The following is a 19,620-nucleotide window of genomic DNA, read 5'->3' on the forward strand; positions in this document are numbered from 1 at the left end:
CATATGATGCTGTTAACTTTTTACACATTTTTGGTATTCTGACTAGAAAAGTGTACTTGCTCAATACCATACCTATTTAAACAAAATACTTGTCATCTGTATTATCAATCATATAAGCCTTTTGCTGTAAAGGCGAAAGCACTGATTGTTCAATAATCCCTTTAAGCAGTTTTTAAAATTTTCCTGATCCTCATTATAAAACTGACACATTGGAAATAAAAGCATGTTAAGAACCCAAGATATTTTGGTGTGACCGGTGTGAGGCAGATCAAGTTTGACGAGATATCTCTGGATTGCTGCTATAAGGGTTAGCAAATAAATTATACTGTTTATTTATTATTAAACTTTCTTATTAAACTATCTTTTCTTTCCTTTTTATTTGTGTTAGCCTTTACTGTAGGTCTGTAAATTATTTTTCCAATTTTTATTGATCTGTGAAATTGTTCAACTATTTTTGCACATGAAAAAGGGTTGAGAACACTAATTCAGAGTATGCCATCATTACTTATCTTATCCTGTAAAGATGATGTATATTGAGGTTGATTTTTGTGAAGAAATTTAATTCAAAGGAGTTTCTGGCGCTCCAGAGACCAGGCAAGTGAAAAACTGAATTCCTTCCTTTGTGTTTATTTGACTGTTCCAAAAAAATTACTGTTTGAGAGCACCAAAATGTACACTTTCCCCTTGTGAATGCATTCCTGTTTCTGGTGTCATGGTCCCGGTAGTTGGTTGAAGTTGTTTTCTGCGGGTTGGTTTATTGGTTTTTTCCAGCTTCAAGGCATGAATGTGAGCCGGTCTGTCATTTGTAAAAGTCTTTCTGCAGAGAGCAGGCAGGCCTACAACACGATACTGACAAAATATGAAAATTTCAAGCATTTCCATCTTTACTTCAGAAAATGGAAGCCATATGGCAGCATGAACACGAAACTCGACAACATAAATACGTTAAGGCACTCAGAACACACATTCCGGCTTGTGCCGATTTGTTAGAAATTCCGTAGAGGAATGTGTACGAGGTGCATGTTCGGTTAAGGGTAGTAATAGTGGTGACACTATCCCAAGCCCTGTCTTTTTCCTCAAGTTTGCTCAGCACCTCTGTTGTCAAGATATGGCTCAAAAGCATGATGTCGTGTAAATTTGTACTGCTGGAAATTTTTTTTAATTTTAGTGTCCAACGAAAGCCCAAGCTGCTGACTGAATGCACCGCACCTCTTACACCCTTGCTTGAGTCACTCTTGTTCATAGGAAAGTCTTTTTATCCTGGAATTACTCTAATTGAAATATCCAAATGTGTACACTTCAGATACATCATTGTCCTTTGTATTGCAAGGGGTTGTATAGTTATTAAAATGAAAAGAATTAACTTTTCATTTGGTCACAGTCCTAAAAACTCATTTAGAGAAAGTAATTTGTCTTGTCTTTTCTGAACCCAACAGAAAAAACCATGTTTTTACGTGTAATATTTATGTAGATATTTGAATTCAAAAATCGCTAAAAATGAAGGTAAAAACTGGATAAACTGACACATTCATTTTATGTTCGAATGCTGTTCTTCCCCCCCCCCCTTGTTTGCAGTGGTTTTTTAAATTCCAATATCTCGGCAAATATTGCACTTAAAATTGTGCGTTTCTTTTTGTGTCTCAGGAGAGACAGGGCAACAACTTTCAAATCAGGTTTTTTCGGACAGGTGCCAAATAAAAAGTTGACTTTTTTTACAGAAAAAATTGACTTTTTTAATTTGAAAAACTATGCAACCTTCTGCAATATGAACGATATGTCTAAGGTCTACACATTATTTGTACAGTTTTTTTCAACTGGAAGTATACTGATAAGTACTGAAGTATACTATTAGGATCAACGGTTCCAGAATTATTTCAAAATAAAGGAAAATTCCTATGCACTTTGTATATCTTCTTAACTTGAAAATTATTGAGTCTAAATGCACAGGAATCAGCCGTGAACATGTTTGAAACATGTTCAGAAAATTATTTTATTTTTTCTCCATTTTAGGACATGTCATTGTTAGTGCCATCAAGTATGTTCGCAGCTTAGCATCTTTAATCATCGGCTTCAACTTTGGTGGCATTCAACTGTGGAATCTTAAAAAATTTTCTTTAGAGTTAGTACCTATTCAATATAATTGCTTATTTTCAATGGAATTTATTCTTTTGAAATCACTTATGTCTTTGAGTGATGTAAAAGATCTGAAATGATCTAATTGTAATTCATTTTAATGCGGCTATAATAATTGAAACTTGCGGCTTGCAAGTACAAACAAAATCAACATCGATACCTTTAGATTGGATATGCGAGCTTCACGTATGTCAATCTCGATATCCAGTCATATTCTGTACACTCTGTGTTTACGATCGTTTTTATAACGAACTTAGTGCACACTGCTTGTGTCACGGAAGAGCATCACTTCATTTGCATCTTTAATCATCACAACTTAAAAGATAGACATAATATTGATTCAACACAAATTTACAATTAAATGATATTAATGTAAAATAATATTAACATTGAAAAATATTTTACGTATGAGAGAACATCTATCTTTTTAGTATTTGATTGGTTGAGTAGATAGTTTTCATGGCTGTATCTAGCAGCATATGTCTGTACATTTATTTCTGACTGACTGATTAAATCACACTTGGATGTTTAAGGGGAAAAATTGGCCCAACAGTTGCCAACCTATGTATACATACTGTTGTTTTTTTACCAAGTTGGGTCCACCGGATTATACAGTTAGTACATATTTAATCATAACTAGTCTATGATACCTAAGGACGAATAAAAATGACTATAATTTTGTTTACTAAATTATGTGCAAGCAATTTTCTAATGATGCTGTCATTAACCTTTAATAAGGATGACACTAAAAGTGATGGATGTTATACAGAGGTCCTACTGTGTATGAAAATTATCAAACAATGATGAATTTTAATTGTGTCTTATAATAAAATATATTATTTGTTTCTAGTATGGAAGATAATTTTTGCTTTTTTTTTGTCATGTAGATTTTCATCAAGTATTCATTGTAGTCAACTGCCAGTAATATATTTTGCATTTCAAGAACCAGAAAATGATCCTAGAAATTTCTGTTATGTATGGGCAGTTAATGGTCATTATCAAGGTGAAAATTACAGGTGAATTGATATTTTCTCATCCTAATTTACTATTATATTCGTATGTAGAAATTATGTGAACTTCAGGTTTTCAAGCTGTGGGTATTACAATGTGTTTAAATATCTTATTATTTCAATTAGGCCTGAAAACGAATCAATGGCTACACTTTATGCATTGGCATATTCAAAGAAAGAATGCATTCCCCATTTTGGATGTTTATACAAAGTAAGTAGAAAACTGAAGTATCTGTTTCGAGTGTGAAAGTTGTTGTTTCTGTTGCTGCTGTATTTGTATCTTTGACAGCAGAAAATCCTCTAAACCAAATAATGATTTTCTGAGTAGATTTATACAACTTTAAAATCAATATGATTGAGCTATAAATTTATAGATTCATTTTTCTTACTTTTCCTTATAAATTATAACGATGACACTCTAGCATATGAATGAGTGAAGACTACAGTTGGTATTAAACATCATTAAAGGTGTGAATATTAAGGTATAATTGCTAATCATACAAGTAATATGAACATCAATACAGTGATACCTTGGCTGACAAATGCCTGAGCTTAAAAATTGTTGACTAAAGATCAGCACAGGCCTTCGCCACAACAGGCTATTTCCATTGATGAAGGGGCTATATTATCCTTGAAATAGCAGTCTCGTGTTTTGTTTTTGTATTTTGAACATATATCATGGACTTCATCTTTCTGCACTGTGCTCGAAAGTTATTTTCATTATAGTTTTGACTTTGCCCATTTTTTTACCAAAACTTGGTAAATCGATGAAAAAATAAAAATGTGTAAATTATTAAGCAACATCATGCAAGTCTGGAACATATAATCTAATCAGTGCATGCACAAGAAACAATCTTGTCAATATTTTTTTCATTTAATTGATGCTAAATGACCCTTTGATTGTATATAGAGTGAACTGAGAAACCTGCATATATGAGATACTGTGTTGCCACTAGCCACTGACTTTAGGGAGGAAGAAGCCTTCATGAATAAAAAACATTTTCTACGTGAGAAATGTTAATCCATGAAGTTAATTTGTGCTCAACAAACTTTCATGTTACTTAAGCGAGAGATGGGACAAATATTTGGTTTGGCTGCTATTTGGTATTCATCCGAATATCTATGTAAATTTAAGCACAACAAACTAATTTAAAAAAATTGTAATAATTGGAATTTTTCCCATGAATTATGATTATATTTTATTGTAAGGCATATATATCTAATCCTGACATAACCTCTCTAACAAAAAGAGAGAAACTTAAAATGGAATCCTACTGCAATAAAAGGAAAGTGAGCATAAATTATATATACATATTCACTAATTGAAGTATATATCTAGACAAGATACATATTGAGCTACTAAAAGAGGTAAAGGGGGGTCAAGAACAGCGAAAGAGGAAAAATAAGTTGCATCTTAAAATGTTGCATTGCCAGTTGAGAGTAATGGTTGACGTTTTCTTAACCATTTAAAGGTTGAACTATGAATGCGGTCATTGTAATAGTAATTGTTTTGAAGTTTGGAATTCAAGGTCCTTTTACATGCCTATACATAGATAGGCATTTTTCAGGATGTTCCATAAATGGAACTTTGGCACTTAGGGAGAAGTGAACGCGGAAACTGGTATCACTTATATTCTGATGATTATTTATTGATGGAGAATTTTCTATTTTCTACTACAAATTCACAACACATGCCAGCTTTCTTAATACAAAAATGTGTGCAGAAAATTCAAATTTCTTTCTTTCTAACGTCTGTGATAAAAGAAGGAAAATGTCTTTGATGGACCCATTTGTCACATTCGTAGCATTTACACAGTGTTTTTTTAGTAAACCTCACACTGTCCTTGTATCATAGACACAATACAATGGCCATCAGATGGCCTGACATTTTTTTCAGTTGACAAAGTGGACCTGGATGAATGGGTAACCCCTCCTTCGTTTGAAGAATGTTCATTGTCAAATCTCTTCAAAATTCCATAAATTGGGCATGCATCTTTGAATGCACGTAGCTTGTTCACATGTAATAGTACAAAGAAACTAATTGATTTACTTTGATATATTAAGTGGTAGAAATTCAAAATTGGCAAATTTCAATAGAATGGGGAGAAAACGCCCAAAAAAAATATCAAATTTTAAAATTCTGTCAAAAAGTTTATATTGACCTGAAGTTTCAGATTTATTTCAAAAAATACTTTGCACTATTCTATATATAAGATTAAAAAAAATAGAAATGTTTGAATTAATTTTTATATCTCTGGGTTTGTACAGGTCAGGGAAAACCTGGAAAAGTCAGGGAAAATGACCCATTTTTGTTTTAAAACCTGAAAATTTCAAACAACGACCTGGAAAGTCATCACAATTGTCGAATGATCTGGGAAAAAAGATTGATAAAATAAATAACAATAATAAAGAGGGAAAAAAATTCCACCTGGATAAAAGGGGAATTTTGATAGCATCGTAAATATTGATAATCTGTAAAATATCACAAAAAACTTTAGATACTGCAGAGGAGGATCGAGGATTTCGTAAGTCCGCTTGAAAAAGCGTATTGCTACGACCTTATCGTAACTCTTTCTAGTGTTTCCAGAAACATCATAACTACGTGTCATAGAAAGCCATGGGTACCTCAGTTGCGATAATTTCGTAAGTTGACTTTAGTTAGAAATGACGGATGATGCACATGTATATTTTGATTTTCCACGTGGGTATTTTTACTTGAAAACAATGTGCTGTAAAAAAACTTGCATGAGCAGATTGTCAGTAGGCTGATTGGATCGAAACAAAGCAGTAAAAAATGACCTGTGTGAAGCATGGTGGCAGCTTTGCGGCAAAACTCGCAACATGGGCAGATAATTTATCCAGAACCATGCCAAGCATGTGAAATCAGAAGAGTTCAGTGAACAACCCCAATTGCTGAACTTCTCGATTCTAGCGCTTACGCAAGTGCAAGTCAACTATAAAGAATTTTGATGCAGTGAAACCAACTACATCTTTCACTAATTATGTCACAAAAGAAACAACTGTAACGGCTTAAATCTTGTGGGCATTGAAATTGCAGAAAAGGGAAATCTCATTTCTTAATGGTTTCATTTTTCTTCTTCATCATGCGTAGCATAAATGCATGTAAAAAAAAATCTATGATTATGATGCCATTATGATATTATTATTAAAATTATTGATATTATAAGTAATTAAAAAAATAATTTTTTGTAAATTTTTATTAATTTATATCAATTTTTTTTATTTAAAAAAATGGAATTTTTTGAAATTTGAGTGGAAAACGTGGAAAAGTCAGGAAAATTTTTGAAAATGAGTATGAACTCTGTATCTGCTATTTTGCAAATAAAAACTATGTTCTCCATTTATGGAACAGTGGCAGTTAAATAGTTAATTAAATGTAAAATTGTAACAAGAAAAAGATTCTTTAAATAATATTAAAATACAATATATTATCATTAAATTGAATTGTCAGCATCATGGAAATAAAAAGTTTTTAATATTTATTTAAATAATAAATTGCATAATTTAAATTCAATATCAATCATTTGAAATTACCAATAACTATTTTCAATTAAAAGCACCAATTTTGTATGTAATTGTGGTGAATTTTAAGGAAGTTGATGTTCTGCCACTGAATAGTTGGTATTCAGCTAAAACATTAGCCAAATATTTGGTAATCAGTTATTAGGCCAAATCACTATTCATCTCATCCTTAACATAAACACAAATTTTGGGTGTTCTTGCTTGTAGTTCATTTGTTAGTTTATTCATTAATCCTGAATTAAATTGCATATTTTTCACCTAATCTCTCCATTCTTAATGATTAACAAGATTTGTTTTAATTAATAAGCAGTCAGTTAATTTAAATAAAAAAATCTGATTTAAATTTTAAAAATCTGTTTTTTTTAATTACCCTGGTCACAATGAAATATTAAGAAATAAGAGGGGTTGATATGTCATGTTTTCAGTCGATGTTTTCTAGCATATAATCCTCAGATTATTCAGGAAATTAATTATGTAATTTATAATTCATTTCAATTGGGTAGCAGCAGCCTAAGTGTATCTAAAAATATATTTTTTGTTTTAAAGCAACGTTTCTCAAAGTTTGCTGTATGGCTCGTTGGGGTGCCGCCAACTTTTGTCAGGGGCGTCTGAGATATTGATTTGTGTGCCCATTTATGGTTTAAAGTGGTTCTTTTATATGGGAAAATACCAAACTATTTTGGGAAGCCACACATGAACCATGAATTGGTCAAGGGACCCACTTGTGACAAAAGTTTGAGAACCACTGTTTTAGAGCATTTAAAGTTAAAAACTTTCTCAAGTTGTATTTTTATATTGCATGTTATAATTGATGCTGGAACATCATATTATTATGCTTTGCAGGAGCTGTGCACATTTAACAAAAGATTTGAGTACACATTTTCAACAAATAGCGTTGCTGAATCACATCATAACCAGTCTTTCAGTCGTCTCATTGCATGTAATGTTGTTCCACAAAGGAATTTGTCTGGTCGACTTGAGACTGAGGATACTTCTCTTAACGATGGTTTGTAATTTATTTAGAAAAAAAATAACTTGTACATATATGATGTATATATTATATAATTTGGCAAGTTAACTTTCTGAAGACTTTTTTGATATTTTAATGATCAACATAAACCATTTTAGTAATCAGGTTTAAAATCGTTATTCCAAAATTCATCAATGTTTAAAAATCTAAAACTTGCTTTTTATGGATTTCGATATTTGTTTACCTTTTTTCTCCCAGGTAAGTTTTAAAGGCTGATAAATTTTTAGCTGCATGACAGCTTAATTTATGCTTTGAAAGGGTTTACAGTATTAATTTTGGTTTTTCCTGGTATGGGTGTCTGGAATCGTCCTTAAGTTATGTCTCAGTCATATAAAATTGATTTATCTGTAGTTGTAGCATCCAGAATGTTTACTATTGAAGTTTCATAGATAAATTCCATGCCACAACCTCAGGTTTTTCCATTAAAGTAGCAGATTATATTGGCATAAATACAGTTGAACTTTGGTTCATGCGCATAATTGGTTCCATAAATGTGTTCTTAATCCAAAGTACTCATATGTTGAACCAAACTTTCCCATAAGAAATACTGTAAACTCATATGATTCATTCCACAACAATCTCCATCAAGTCAGCCATAATCATTTTTAAAGGAAAAATACTTTCTGTATTTAAATTGTATTTTCACTTATTTTATATTGCAGACTCGTGAGACAGTGTTTCATGGGCATGTGGTTGAATTCCACTCCCGTAGTCAGTGACATCTTAAAGAATTGGCCCAAATCAAACAAGGGCCTTCTAAACTAGTGGTTTTCAACCTGTTTGGACTCGCCGAACCCTTTTTAATAAAACATTTCTATGGTGGAGCCCCGTGGGCATATTTTTTATTTATTCGTCAAAGATACTAATTTATTTTTATAATTTAAAAATATTTTTAATTATTTGTTTTTCAAATTTACTGTTTTTTTTTTTTTACTTTCCTCGAGCAGCCACAGAGCACCGGTTGAGAACCCTGCTCTAAACTATTGAAAGGTCCCGTTAATACACACATGCATACAATATAATTTTCAATTTGATCTTTCACTAAAATAATAGAAGGAAGTAATGCTTTAACCTGAGTCCCTTAACTCATTAATACAGCCTTGTTTGTAGTGAAAGGAAGCAAACCATCAGCTTTGTAGTTGTGAGCTACTCATATTGCAAGAAATATTTTGATTATTATGTCAAAGTGTGTGAACATTTTTTGCTGTCTTATGAATCCTTCGTAATCCAAAGCTATATTGTAGTAGGAAAATAGTTATATATGGATATCATAGTGTCAATACTTAATCTCAGTGTTTTCCAAAGTAAGAGATACAATTTTGTTTTTTAGGGGAGAGTGTTTCATGAAGCACTAGAGTTGAAAATACTGATTAAATTAATATGGGGTTTCTTTTTTTTCTGGGAGCGATGAGAAAATAAGTTTGAAGAATTCTTCTCGAACTCACATTGGCCTCTTAGTCAGAGAGACTTTCATTCATTAACTATGCATTGCTTTGTATTATAACTTTTGATTATACCAATTTTTTTCTTATAGTATATATTTCATCAAATTCAATTTAATAATTTTTAACTTTTATTCAATAATCAGATGGGAACAGTTCAGAAGATTCAAGTCTCTGTCTTATGGCATGGGAGAATTGGTCTGTTACTGAGGGAAAACCTTCATCAAGCTACTTCATACTGTTTGATCTCAATCAGTGGTATCAAGCTCAGATGCCTTCTTTTCTCCGGTAAAATTCTTCATTTTCAATTTGCTGTGATTATAATTATTTAGTTATTTTGACTTTTTTGTTTTTGTTCATTGATGTGCAAGCCTTTCCAAAGTTATACTAAAATCAAAGCAAGATTGATTCTTATTGCAATCCAGAACGTTAAATCAAAAATTATCTGATACCAAAGCTGTATTAAAGATAAGCGTTGTCACTTCAATGGAGAGGCCTGATGCAAACTTGCGCGCCACAAATTGAAGCGGTAAGCGTACGAACTACAGTTGTAAACAAATTTTTCAGCGAGGCAGCCGCCATTTTTTTTTATTGCTCTTCCCAATCACGTATCTCTTTTTTCCCGTCTCATTTCATTTTAAAATCGGTATTCTTAATCAATAATTCTTAATTAATTTATCAAAAGGTTCTTCTCTGGGTTAAATTAATTTGTTTTCGTGTCTCTACACCATTTCCTTCGACTTCATTCTTCTCTATTTCATCATGATAGTAAATGTTGAATTATTGCGGCTTCCTAGGATGGCGAGAGAAATTCCAAGTCGGAAGAAACTCATCTAAGTAGATTTCCGAAAAATGGCAGCAGGTTAGTAAAATATTTATTTTACAGTTCAGCTAATATTATTGTAAAAAAAATTACAATATCGAAAAATATTTCACATTGTAGGCTAACTGAATTTTTGTAAATTCAAAATGAATGTGTGATGATTTATTAACTTAAAATTTTTCGCTGGAAGATTTTCCTTGTGCCCCCCTCCCGAAGTTCGATCGTGTTTACGCCTCGCAGTTCATTTCAAAAGAGCGTCAATTATCCGAAATTGTTCACTGCCTATGACAGAAATTATTGCATGCTACCCCCCACAACCCCTAGCAGAGGGTTTTCATGGTCCCTTTTGTAGTTTATTTATAGCCTGAAAAAAAGAAAAGAATTGTCCACTCCTGGGGGCCCAGGGCTGGAGCTCTGTCAACCCCACCCTTTGTGGGTACTATGCAAAGGGTCGTGAGGGTAGAATATTCTCATGAATGTGAATTCAGAGAATAATTGAGAATATTCTTTTAAATAATGAAAAAAAAAAATATTTTTTGTTATTAATATGAAGTAAAACTCAATTTCTTCATTGCCAGAAACATTTTGTCATCCCATTTCACTGAGGAAGTTATACGCAGCAAAATTTCAAATTTTCAATAATTCATTTATAAAAATTCATTTGGCTGCAGAATCAAGTTCATTTTGGCATTTGCTATGTCCTGGAAAAGTTGAAAGAAATATTTTTGAACCTGTTTTTCTCAAAAAATGTTTGGCCCCTAAAAGTCTTCCCGCCACCTCAATTTTTTATGGATTTGTCGTGCCCAGCTTTATGTATAGCAAAAAACATTCATTGTTGCACATATTGTTTCTCGTAATTTTGTTATCAATTTAAATAAGTAACATTTTCCCTTGCATTTAATATTTTCTTTCATTTTTTTCCAGACGTCAAGCACGGGAAGATGTGTCTAAAAATCCAATATTAGTTGGGGTTCTTGCGGCAAAGTTGACTATGATTGCCAATGTTTGAAACCATCATTTCCAGGAATGGTGTATCATGAACATCAGCCAGAAAGATCGTTTGGTTCATAACGCTAGTCCAAATTCCCAAGCATCATTGAAATGTCAAACAGGACATATGGTACCCTTCCATATGTATGTGTACCCTGCATTGAAATTATATTTCCCGGGAAAGGCAAGCAAGAACGATTGTTTGCCCTAGTTTTTGTGTGTGTGAGGAAGTGCCATTAAAACCATACTTGGTCCACAATAAGTGCTGACAGTGACAACATTCCTTAGATTTTTTTCCCTTGTAAGAGAATGTATGGTAAGATGTATGTTATGCTTTTTTCTTTTAATTACTGGTTTATTTTACATAAATTTTTTATTTTATTAATTTTAGACGCAACAGCAAACCATTGAAACTGTTTGTTTGGCACTTTCAAGTTTTGGACATTTGATGTGCATGTGAACAAACCATTTGATATTTTGGGTATTAATGACATTTTTTTCCTGCATTGAAACGTGAAACCAACCATAAAAGCAATGTTTGCAACATGAATTTCACATTCAACATTTTTGCAAGTGACAGCTAAAATATGAGATGTCTAATTGACAGTATGATTCATAATTTTTTGAGAATGAAAAAATTCAATTTTTCTCATTTTGATTTTCCTGAGTAATCAGTCAACTTTTGTTTTTTTTTTTTTTTCATTTTGCACTCCAAAAATAATTTATTATACCTCCAGTTTAGAACTATTTATTTATGTCATTGAGAGGTTTTTATCAGTTTGAAGCACAAGTGTTGTCATTGGTATGTTACTTGTGGTTGTTTTATATTAGAAGTCACATTTGTAACTCATTTTTGTTATACATAAGTTTCTAGCTGATGAAATAAATGAATTTTTTTATTTCACAACTTGGTTTTTCTTTTTTACAGTAACAGACAATGGCAAATTTTTATACGTATATGTGAGTGGAGTTCTGAGTTCAATGAAATTAATTTAAATGAAACACAAACATCATTTGATCATTGTATGAAGTTATGCACTGTAACATGAATTACTAAATCACAAGTTAATTGAAATTGTTAAACTTTGTATGAAATATTTTAATTAGAAAATGACCTCAATATTCCATATAATTTTGAATAAATCATTAGCATTTTTCATTTTGGAAATAGACTGGGACAGCTCTGCTTATTGATGTCATCATAATACATTCAGTACGTTAATGTTTGTGCATTTTCCTAATTTTTATTTTATCAATTTTAATATTTAGTAGGCATCCAGTTGAAATTGTAAGGAGTAATTATACCTTAAGCTAGTTTCTAAATTTTTTCCATCAGTATTATGTAGATATATTTCTGGGGTACGAAATTATTTAGTAAATCTTGCAACCATCAATTTTAATTTACTGCACACCTCAAATATTCTTTTAAAATTTTACACATTTCCGCCCAGATAATTCTTCCTGTATAATAATAATCTACCTGTTGTGAGATTGTTTTTCTTTTAATCATTCTTCAAATATCTTCAGAGATTAAGAGATTAACATTTAAAGAGCTATCCGGGGTGGATTACAAATAAATTATTTCTTCATCCGGAAAACAAGTAATAATGTAATTTCTCTTCGAACATGTTGAGTTTTAAATAATATACAATATCAAACTGGTGGGGGAAAAGGGAGGGGTGGAGAAAGAGTGGTGAACTGTCAATCAAAATAGATGAGGGCGTGGTCAAGCCTCTCCCCAGTTTCGTACGCTTACCGCCAGGTGGCCAACTTTGCATCAAAATTTAACATTAAGTGGGCACGCTTAATCTTGAACCGCTTTGTCTGATACTGTATTGAATTCCAGCATTTTTATATTTTGTGCTTAGTTTTGCTGATACTTTATTTCTGGATATGCAAAGCATTATGTTGAAATTTATTCCATCTAGTGGCACATGGTTTTATTACCTGACATTGTTTTGTTGCATCATGAAAAGTATATACTCTTCTTAGATTCAAAATCCTTTTTTACTTTAGGTGTGGTAGCAATGACATTTGCTCATACCTTAGTATGTTTTCGTTGAAAGAAGCCATGCAAAAAATGTATGATGATTCCATTTTGGTGAGTATCGAAAAAAGCTTTATATATTCATAAATCAATAAGGTGTGGATGTAAATGACATTAATAATAGACCAAAAGGGGAAAATCCTGCATTGGAATTAATGAAATATTTTTCACATTATTTTAACTGCTTTCACTCTCACTTGTTAGATTCTAGTTTGTTTGCGGTTTTTAAAAAAATACTTTTTGTCATTGCTTTTTTTCATTTAGTTTTTTGTTCTGCATATGATGTGCATCACATTTGAGTAAGGCAGTGGTTCCCAAAGTGTGGGTCGCATCAATTAACTGGAGGGAGATACTCCTTAATGTTTAAAGCGTCATTCATGACGCTATAAGAAATTCATTTTTATTTTTTGTTACCTAACCAAAATTTGTTAAAACTAAAAAATGCCTAAACTCAGCTGAACAGCTGCTTACCATACATGTAACACATAATGTAATTTTGTCAAATTCTAGATGTACAATAATCAATAGATCAAGTTAATATTTATGCAGGGGTTTCAAAGAATCGACAAAATTTTAAATATTTTTACATATTTTTAAAAGTTAGAAGCACACAATGACTAGCGTATGAATGAAAAAGGGATAATGTATATATTTTAGATTATGAACAATTTATAACACTAGTGTGTTGTTTATGAAGTTCTTTTGATGAAGAAGTAAAATCATTGAAAATATTGGGAAGGAATTAAAATGAAGGGAGAATTAAAACATAACAATTTGTGTTGAGGGGGTTGAAGTGATGGAGTTTCTAATTCTTGTGTACAAGTTATTGCTTGAGAGTGGTGAAAATATTCGGACGAAATGTTTTGCAAGCTTGTACGAGAAAGTGCCAATTATGAATCAGTGAAGTATGTTGTTTCTGGACTTTGGGCAGTGCGTGAACCTGGTCAGCATCGATGGGGGAGATGGGGTTTCTGATTTGCTGACTTTTGATAACAAGAGGGGGGGGGGGTTGGATGATGCTTCCGTCATCAACACCCTTTATAAAAATATGAAATATTCTTAATGACATCATTCGGTGCGCCAAAAACGTAAATAAAAAACACTTTTGATAGTTATTGGGCACCTGAACTAATATTCTACCTATTGATAAGTCACCTACAGAGCCACTTTAATGATCTATAAATGTGTCACGGATCCTTCTAGTGCTCTGGAAATGTTTCCGGGCTGCTTAAGGTATCCAACTACCTTTCTTGTCACTTTTCTTAAAAATGGTTCTGGAGTGAACTTTAAATACATTTTTTGATAGAAAGTGTCTCGAAATAGTGAAAACAGTGACAAATTTTGGTCTATCTATTATATTTTCTATGAAAAAGTCGTTTTTATGTCAAATTTTAGGCAAAATTCATGTGATATTCGAAACACGATTGCAAAAAATTTTATTAATGAAATACTTTGCGATTTTCACAGTGCATTTAGCTAGTAATGTTGCAGGTTATGGACCAAAATTTAAAGGATTGCATGATATAAGTTACATCATAAGTTACGCCAAAATATGTTTAAGTATGTGTGAATTTTTTGAAATTTCATCCTACATTTTGTCTATAAAACAATGTAAATCAAAAAATATATGTGATAGCCCTTAGATTTTGGTTCATAACCTCAACAATATATGGCAAAATATCACATTAAAATGTCGTAAGGATGCAATGCATCAATTTTTACAAATCATGTCACAAAGTCAAGCAAAATGTCAAAAATAGCATTCTTCGTAAAACATGTTTAAAGTCTTCATTCACACATTACTTGTATGTAAAAACACAACACTAAAGTGAACGTAACTTTGATTCTAAGCATCATATAAACAAAACAAAGCCCGTTTTGGAATCACAACAAACAGGGCTTTTATAAAAAATAAAAAAAATGAAAATCCATATTTTCTTCCAAAATGATGTTTTCAACGTAGTCGGATACCTTAAGTGCTCTAAAATTGTGCCATATGTCACTCAAGGGATCTCTAAATATGCCATGGATCGTTTAAGTGTTCTGTAACTGTGTCGAGAGTAGGGTTTTGGATTTTTTTTTTAAAAATCAGATTTTTTTTATTTAAATCATGATTTTTTTTTATTTTATTGATTTTTTTAAAACGAAATATATAATATATATATATTACTAACACACTAGTCATTAATCTATGCTTTCTTTAAAGAATATAAAATTAAATAAATTTAAACTTACAAAAATAATGACTATTTAAAAAATATTTGCAAACTAATATGATAAAGAATCGTATACTTGTGAAATATTCCAGAACATTTTATTAAGAAAAGGGGGTGGAAACACTTTTCGAATAGATATCGTACATCAAGTATTAAATAATTTTACCCTGTGTAAATAATTGTTCATTTGTTTCATTAGAAACACTGGTTTGAATGCTTTGCCTACTCTTAATCTGTTTCGCTATTTGGAATGAACTGCACCTTGAAAAAATCCTTTCAATGCAGGCATCAATGATTTGGTTTTAGTTAGCATGTTTACAAATCACATATCGCTCTCTGTAATCACTATCTTTACCCAAAACATTATAAAAACTATTCCACCATTCCAAATCAGACATTGTATCAACAACCTTACGGTGAAATACTTATGGCGAAAAAATTTTAGCATGAAATGTGGTTTTAACTTTCCCAAAAACGTTAATGTAAATTGCCAGGAAATAAGAGCCACATTTTTGTTTGATAAATTCAAGACCCTTATTTCTCTCTTCTTTTGTGACATTAATTCCCTATTAGAAGTTAACACTGATGAGCTTAGAATAAATGCATCAAAGTGTGCATCTGTTAATGATTGTTCATATATATTTTTATACTCTGATGGCAAAACCTTTTTATTGTTTGATGATGTTGCTTCTTTTATCTTCAATTGCAGCTTTTTCCATGCCAATATACATTCCAGTATATAGCAGTTGTGTGTGTTTCTTTGTACTAAATCGTCAATTTTGGCTATTGGTTTCAGAATTGCAATCATGTCCTTGATATTTCTTTTTGAATCAATATTTAAGATTTCACTAAAGATGTTACTATCTGAGATTTGTGGTTCTTCACAAACTTTGGTAACAACTGACAAATTTTTAACATAAGATGCAATAGAATCACTAAGTATTCCATCATACCTCTGCAGGAAGGCCAATGCACTTCCACCTACCACATTTGCTAAATAATTTCCAGCATGTGATAAACCGGATGTGTAAGTAGTACTAACATGGATGGCTTTACCACACCATTTGATAACACATCGAATTTATTCATTATGTATATCCATTCATTGCCATTGCAATTTTTGATTTTCTAAGTCAACTTTACATCCTCTAACTTCATCATTGTAAATCTTGGGTAATAATTTATCAGCTAAATTAGTACGATTATGGTATCTCTGATATTTGATATACATATTAATATATATAATCATAATATTATAAAAATATTTGAAAATATAATATTTAAATTAATTGATATTTTAAAAATAATTTAATAAACATTTAAATCACTTTAGAGCTGCATGAATGATTTTATTCAATTACAACAGATAATTTTTCATATCTGAAAAAAAGTTGATTTAAATCGTTGATTTAAATCATTACAACTCTGGTCGGGAGTTACTTTAGTGATCGTTGAATGTGAAAGTAATCTTTGAGGCCTACTTCAGTGATCTGAAAATGCGCCGAGGGCCACTTAAATGCTCTGGAATTGTGCCACGGGTCATTTAAGTGATTTGTAAATGTGCGGCTTAGTTCATTTTTACAAAATTAGGTTTGGGGGGCAAGCCACATCAGATAACCTTCAGGGCCACATTTGGTCTGCGGGTCAAGGGTTTACCATATTTATGACTTAAAGGGTGGCTCGCAATGAATTTTTTAAAAAGAAATTTTTAGTTCTTACCCTTCAAATAGCATTGAAATTAACAGAAATCGATTATAACAATGTGTAAAGGTATTTTCTTTTGACATTTTAATTTTTTTTTAATATTTTTTTTTTTCGTCTGGGGGCAGCCCCCCTATGCCCCCTCGTGCGTAAGTTTCTGATCCCACCAGTATTCATTAGGAGTTAAGGAGCATTGATGACAAAATTTTGTTGACAAGGGGGATAGGTCAAAAATGGCTAAATATTTGCTTACGTAGTACTTGGCCCCTTACATCAGGAAAATAATCTATTGCTGATTTGAACTTGCAAAGCACTTCCGCTATGCTACACATGGTGAACTGGTCTTCTACTTCTTTATCTTGATCTTCTTCATCTGGTACAGTTTCAGGAGCAGTCAGTCAGCTGCATTAATTCCTCTTCGTTAATGCCTCTGAATTGCTATTAATTAGCTGTTTAATTTCTTCTATATACATATCATTGAACTCTTCTCCCCTCACGTGTTTCGCTAATGTAACAATGTCTTTTATAATTTCTTTGGAAATTTTTTAGCTGCATCCTGGTCGGCAGAGACTTGATCGTTAGCAATTTTTTTATATTGCGTAATCGAAATCGTTACTTAAACCTATGAAATCAACTTTTACTTGCATAAAGTTCTGATGAAATAGATGTATCACCAGCTCTTTCCTTTATAGAAGAGTAAAATGTTTTGGCCTTTTCCTTTATAATATTACAATCAATTAGAATACCTTTTCTGTGGCAGTCGTGATCCACAAAAAAACAGCATTTATGAGAAACACATGGGTCCTGTACGCAATGCAAAGTTTTTGCTGCCATAGGTGCAGCTACAGCCTCGGCTGATTGAATTTCAGATTCTTTTTTCTTGATATATATATATCTTGTTGTAGATTCATTGATTCCATAATGGCGGGCAACAGCAGCAGTTTATTTACTTTCTCCAAGTATATATAGTCAATATATCAAATCTTTTTATAAAGTTTTCACTTTTTTTTTTTTGTCTTTTCGAAACATTATCAGTAGCACTAGAAAAATGAGCCATCCTAAACCTGCAAAACTCAAATTTTGTAAACAAAAAACGTGAATGACAATTGCTGAGTGTTGACAAAAAAGAATTTCAATGAAAAAAAAACTGTGAATACGAGGGGGGTTGATTGTCATTAGGCCATGGTCTAATAACCCGGAAACCATTTGCAAGTCACAGATCAGATTATGTTGAAAAATCATCAACTCTAATGAACAATTACCCATATGCCATATATTACTATTTGCCTCCCTTTATCAGCCTTTGTTATGGGTTATCACATAATCTCTTAACTACCATGCTGGTAGCCCCACTTGATTGGGAATGGAGAGGCTTTGTGTTGAAATCCACTGTGTCAATGACCAGTTTACCTTAGGGGGGGGGGAAAGATTCCCAAATGGCATGCTTATGTACGAGTTCCAAAAATTTCTTTTGGTGAGGCTTTCTATGGTTGGCAATGGATTCCATAGTTCTTATCCAAGACCTATTGCTACCCAGTCAGTTGCCCCATCGAAGGGGTTTTCAAGTTCAGCTCTCTGTAACCTACACAAAAAGAGGTTTTACAACAACTAGTCATTGACACAGTGGATTTCAACACAAAGCCTCTCCATTCCCAATCAAGTGGGACTACCAGCATGGTAGTTAAGAGATTATGTGATAACCCATAACAAAGGCTGATAAAGGGAGGTAAATAGTCATCTTGAATACATATAATTATGTTGAAAAATCATCAACTCTAATAAAAAAAAATGGCCCATATGTAAACATACATAAAGACCCTAGCTCGCATGAAATGAAAACTGCCAGATTAGCCATTAAATCTTAACCGATTCTATCGCAAACAATGAAAAAAGCTCTCACACCCTCCCCTGATGTGTTTTGCTCCAGGTTCTATGCACCGCCCTAAGTCCACAAACCCATCATCCTTCTTGACCATAGCATTAACACTGAACACTCTCTAAATATCCTTAACTCCACTGACTTCTGCATTCAATTCACTATATAGATGAAGAAAACAATAGCCAACTTGCATTCCTGGACGTATTGGTCACTGTCACACGCAAAATTTTTCTACCACTGCCTTTCGAAAACAATTTTCGGTTTCTTTACCTTCCTACCCCCCCCCCCCCCCAAATAGTTATACAGTTAATTCGTTTTGGCCCAAGGGGAGAGGGGGCATTATTTTATGTTTATTTTGACACTAGTACAAGTCATCGCTAGCCCAATTCCTCTCCTATTGGGCTGGATTTGTTCGTGACTCTCTCTCTCTCTCTCTCTCTTTCGATCCTCAGATTCAAGCTTATAACCGTAAAGGTTGGGTCGCTTAAGACAATTGGCTTACCCTTACCTCCCCACACACACACACACACACAACCTCTCTGCTCATTTTCCGGCACAAAAACACACATTCGTGACATGAATCATTAAGATCTGCTCTTCATCAACACTACTTGCAGATGAACTCGATACAATCTACACAGAAAATTAATCAGAAATACTTCCACAACCAAACCTACACCTGAACGTAAAAACTTCATCACTTTGCCTTTCTTCCCAATAACCAGCCAACGTATTGCAAAAATCCTGCAAAAATAGAATTTTTCTGTGATCTTCACTCCCATTAATAAAATAAGCTTCTGTACTGA

The 19,620-nt window shown here is 32.4% G+C and overlaps 1 protein-coding gene across 2 annotated transcripts in view; it reads left to right on the forward strand.

The window, feature by feature from the left end:
- Positions 1 to 19,620, forward strand: part of LOC149088913 (protein ELYS-like) — a 151,517-nt gene that overhangs the window by 15,341 nt on the left and 116,556 nt on the right. For both annotated transcript variants that reach the window (XM_089250740.1, XM_089250731.1), the window contains exons 6-11: positions 2,011 to 2,119; positions 3,021 to 3,149; positions 3,270 to 3,354; positions 7,530 to 7,692; positions 9,305 to 9,446; positions 12,988 to 13,072. In XM_089250740.1, the coding sequence (XP_089106866.1) occupies positions 2,011 to 2,119; positions 3,021 to 3,149; positions 3,270 to 3,354; positions 7,530 to 7,692; positions 9,305 to 9,446; positions 12,988 to 13,072 (713 nt within the window). The remainder of the gene's footprint in view (positions 1 to 2,010; positions 2,120 to 3,020; positions 3,150 to 3,269; positions 3,355 to 7,529; positions 7,693 to 9,304; positions 9,447 to 12,987; positions 13,073 to 19,620) is intronic.

Source organism: Pholcus phalangioides, unplaced genomic scaffold (assembly GCF_987345545.1).
Source record: "Pholcus phalangioides strain wild (caught in Gottingen) unplaced genomic scaffold, Ppha-v1.0 ptg000003l_1, whole genome shotgun sequence".
NCBI classification, from domain to species: Eukaryota; Metazoa; Arthropoda; class Arachnida; order Araneae; family Pholcidae; genus Pholcus; species Pholcus phalangioides.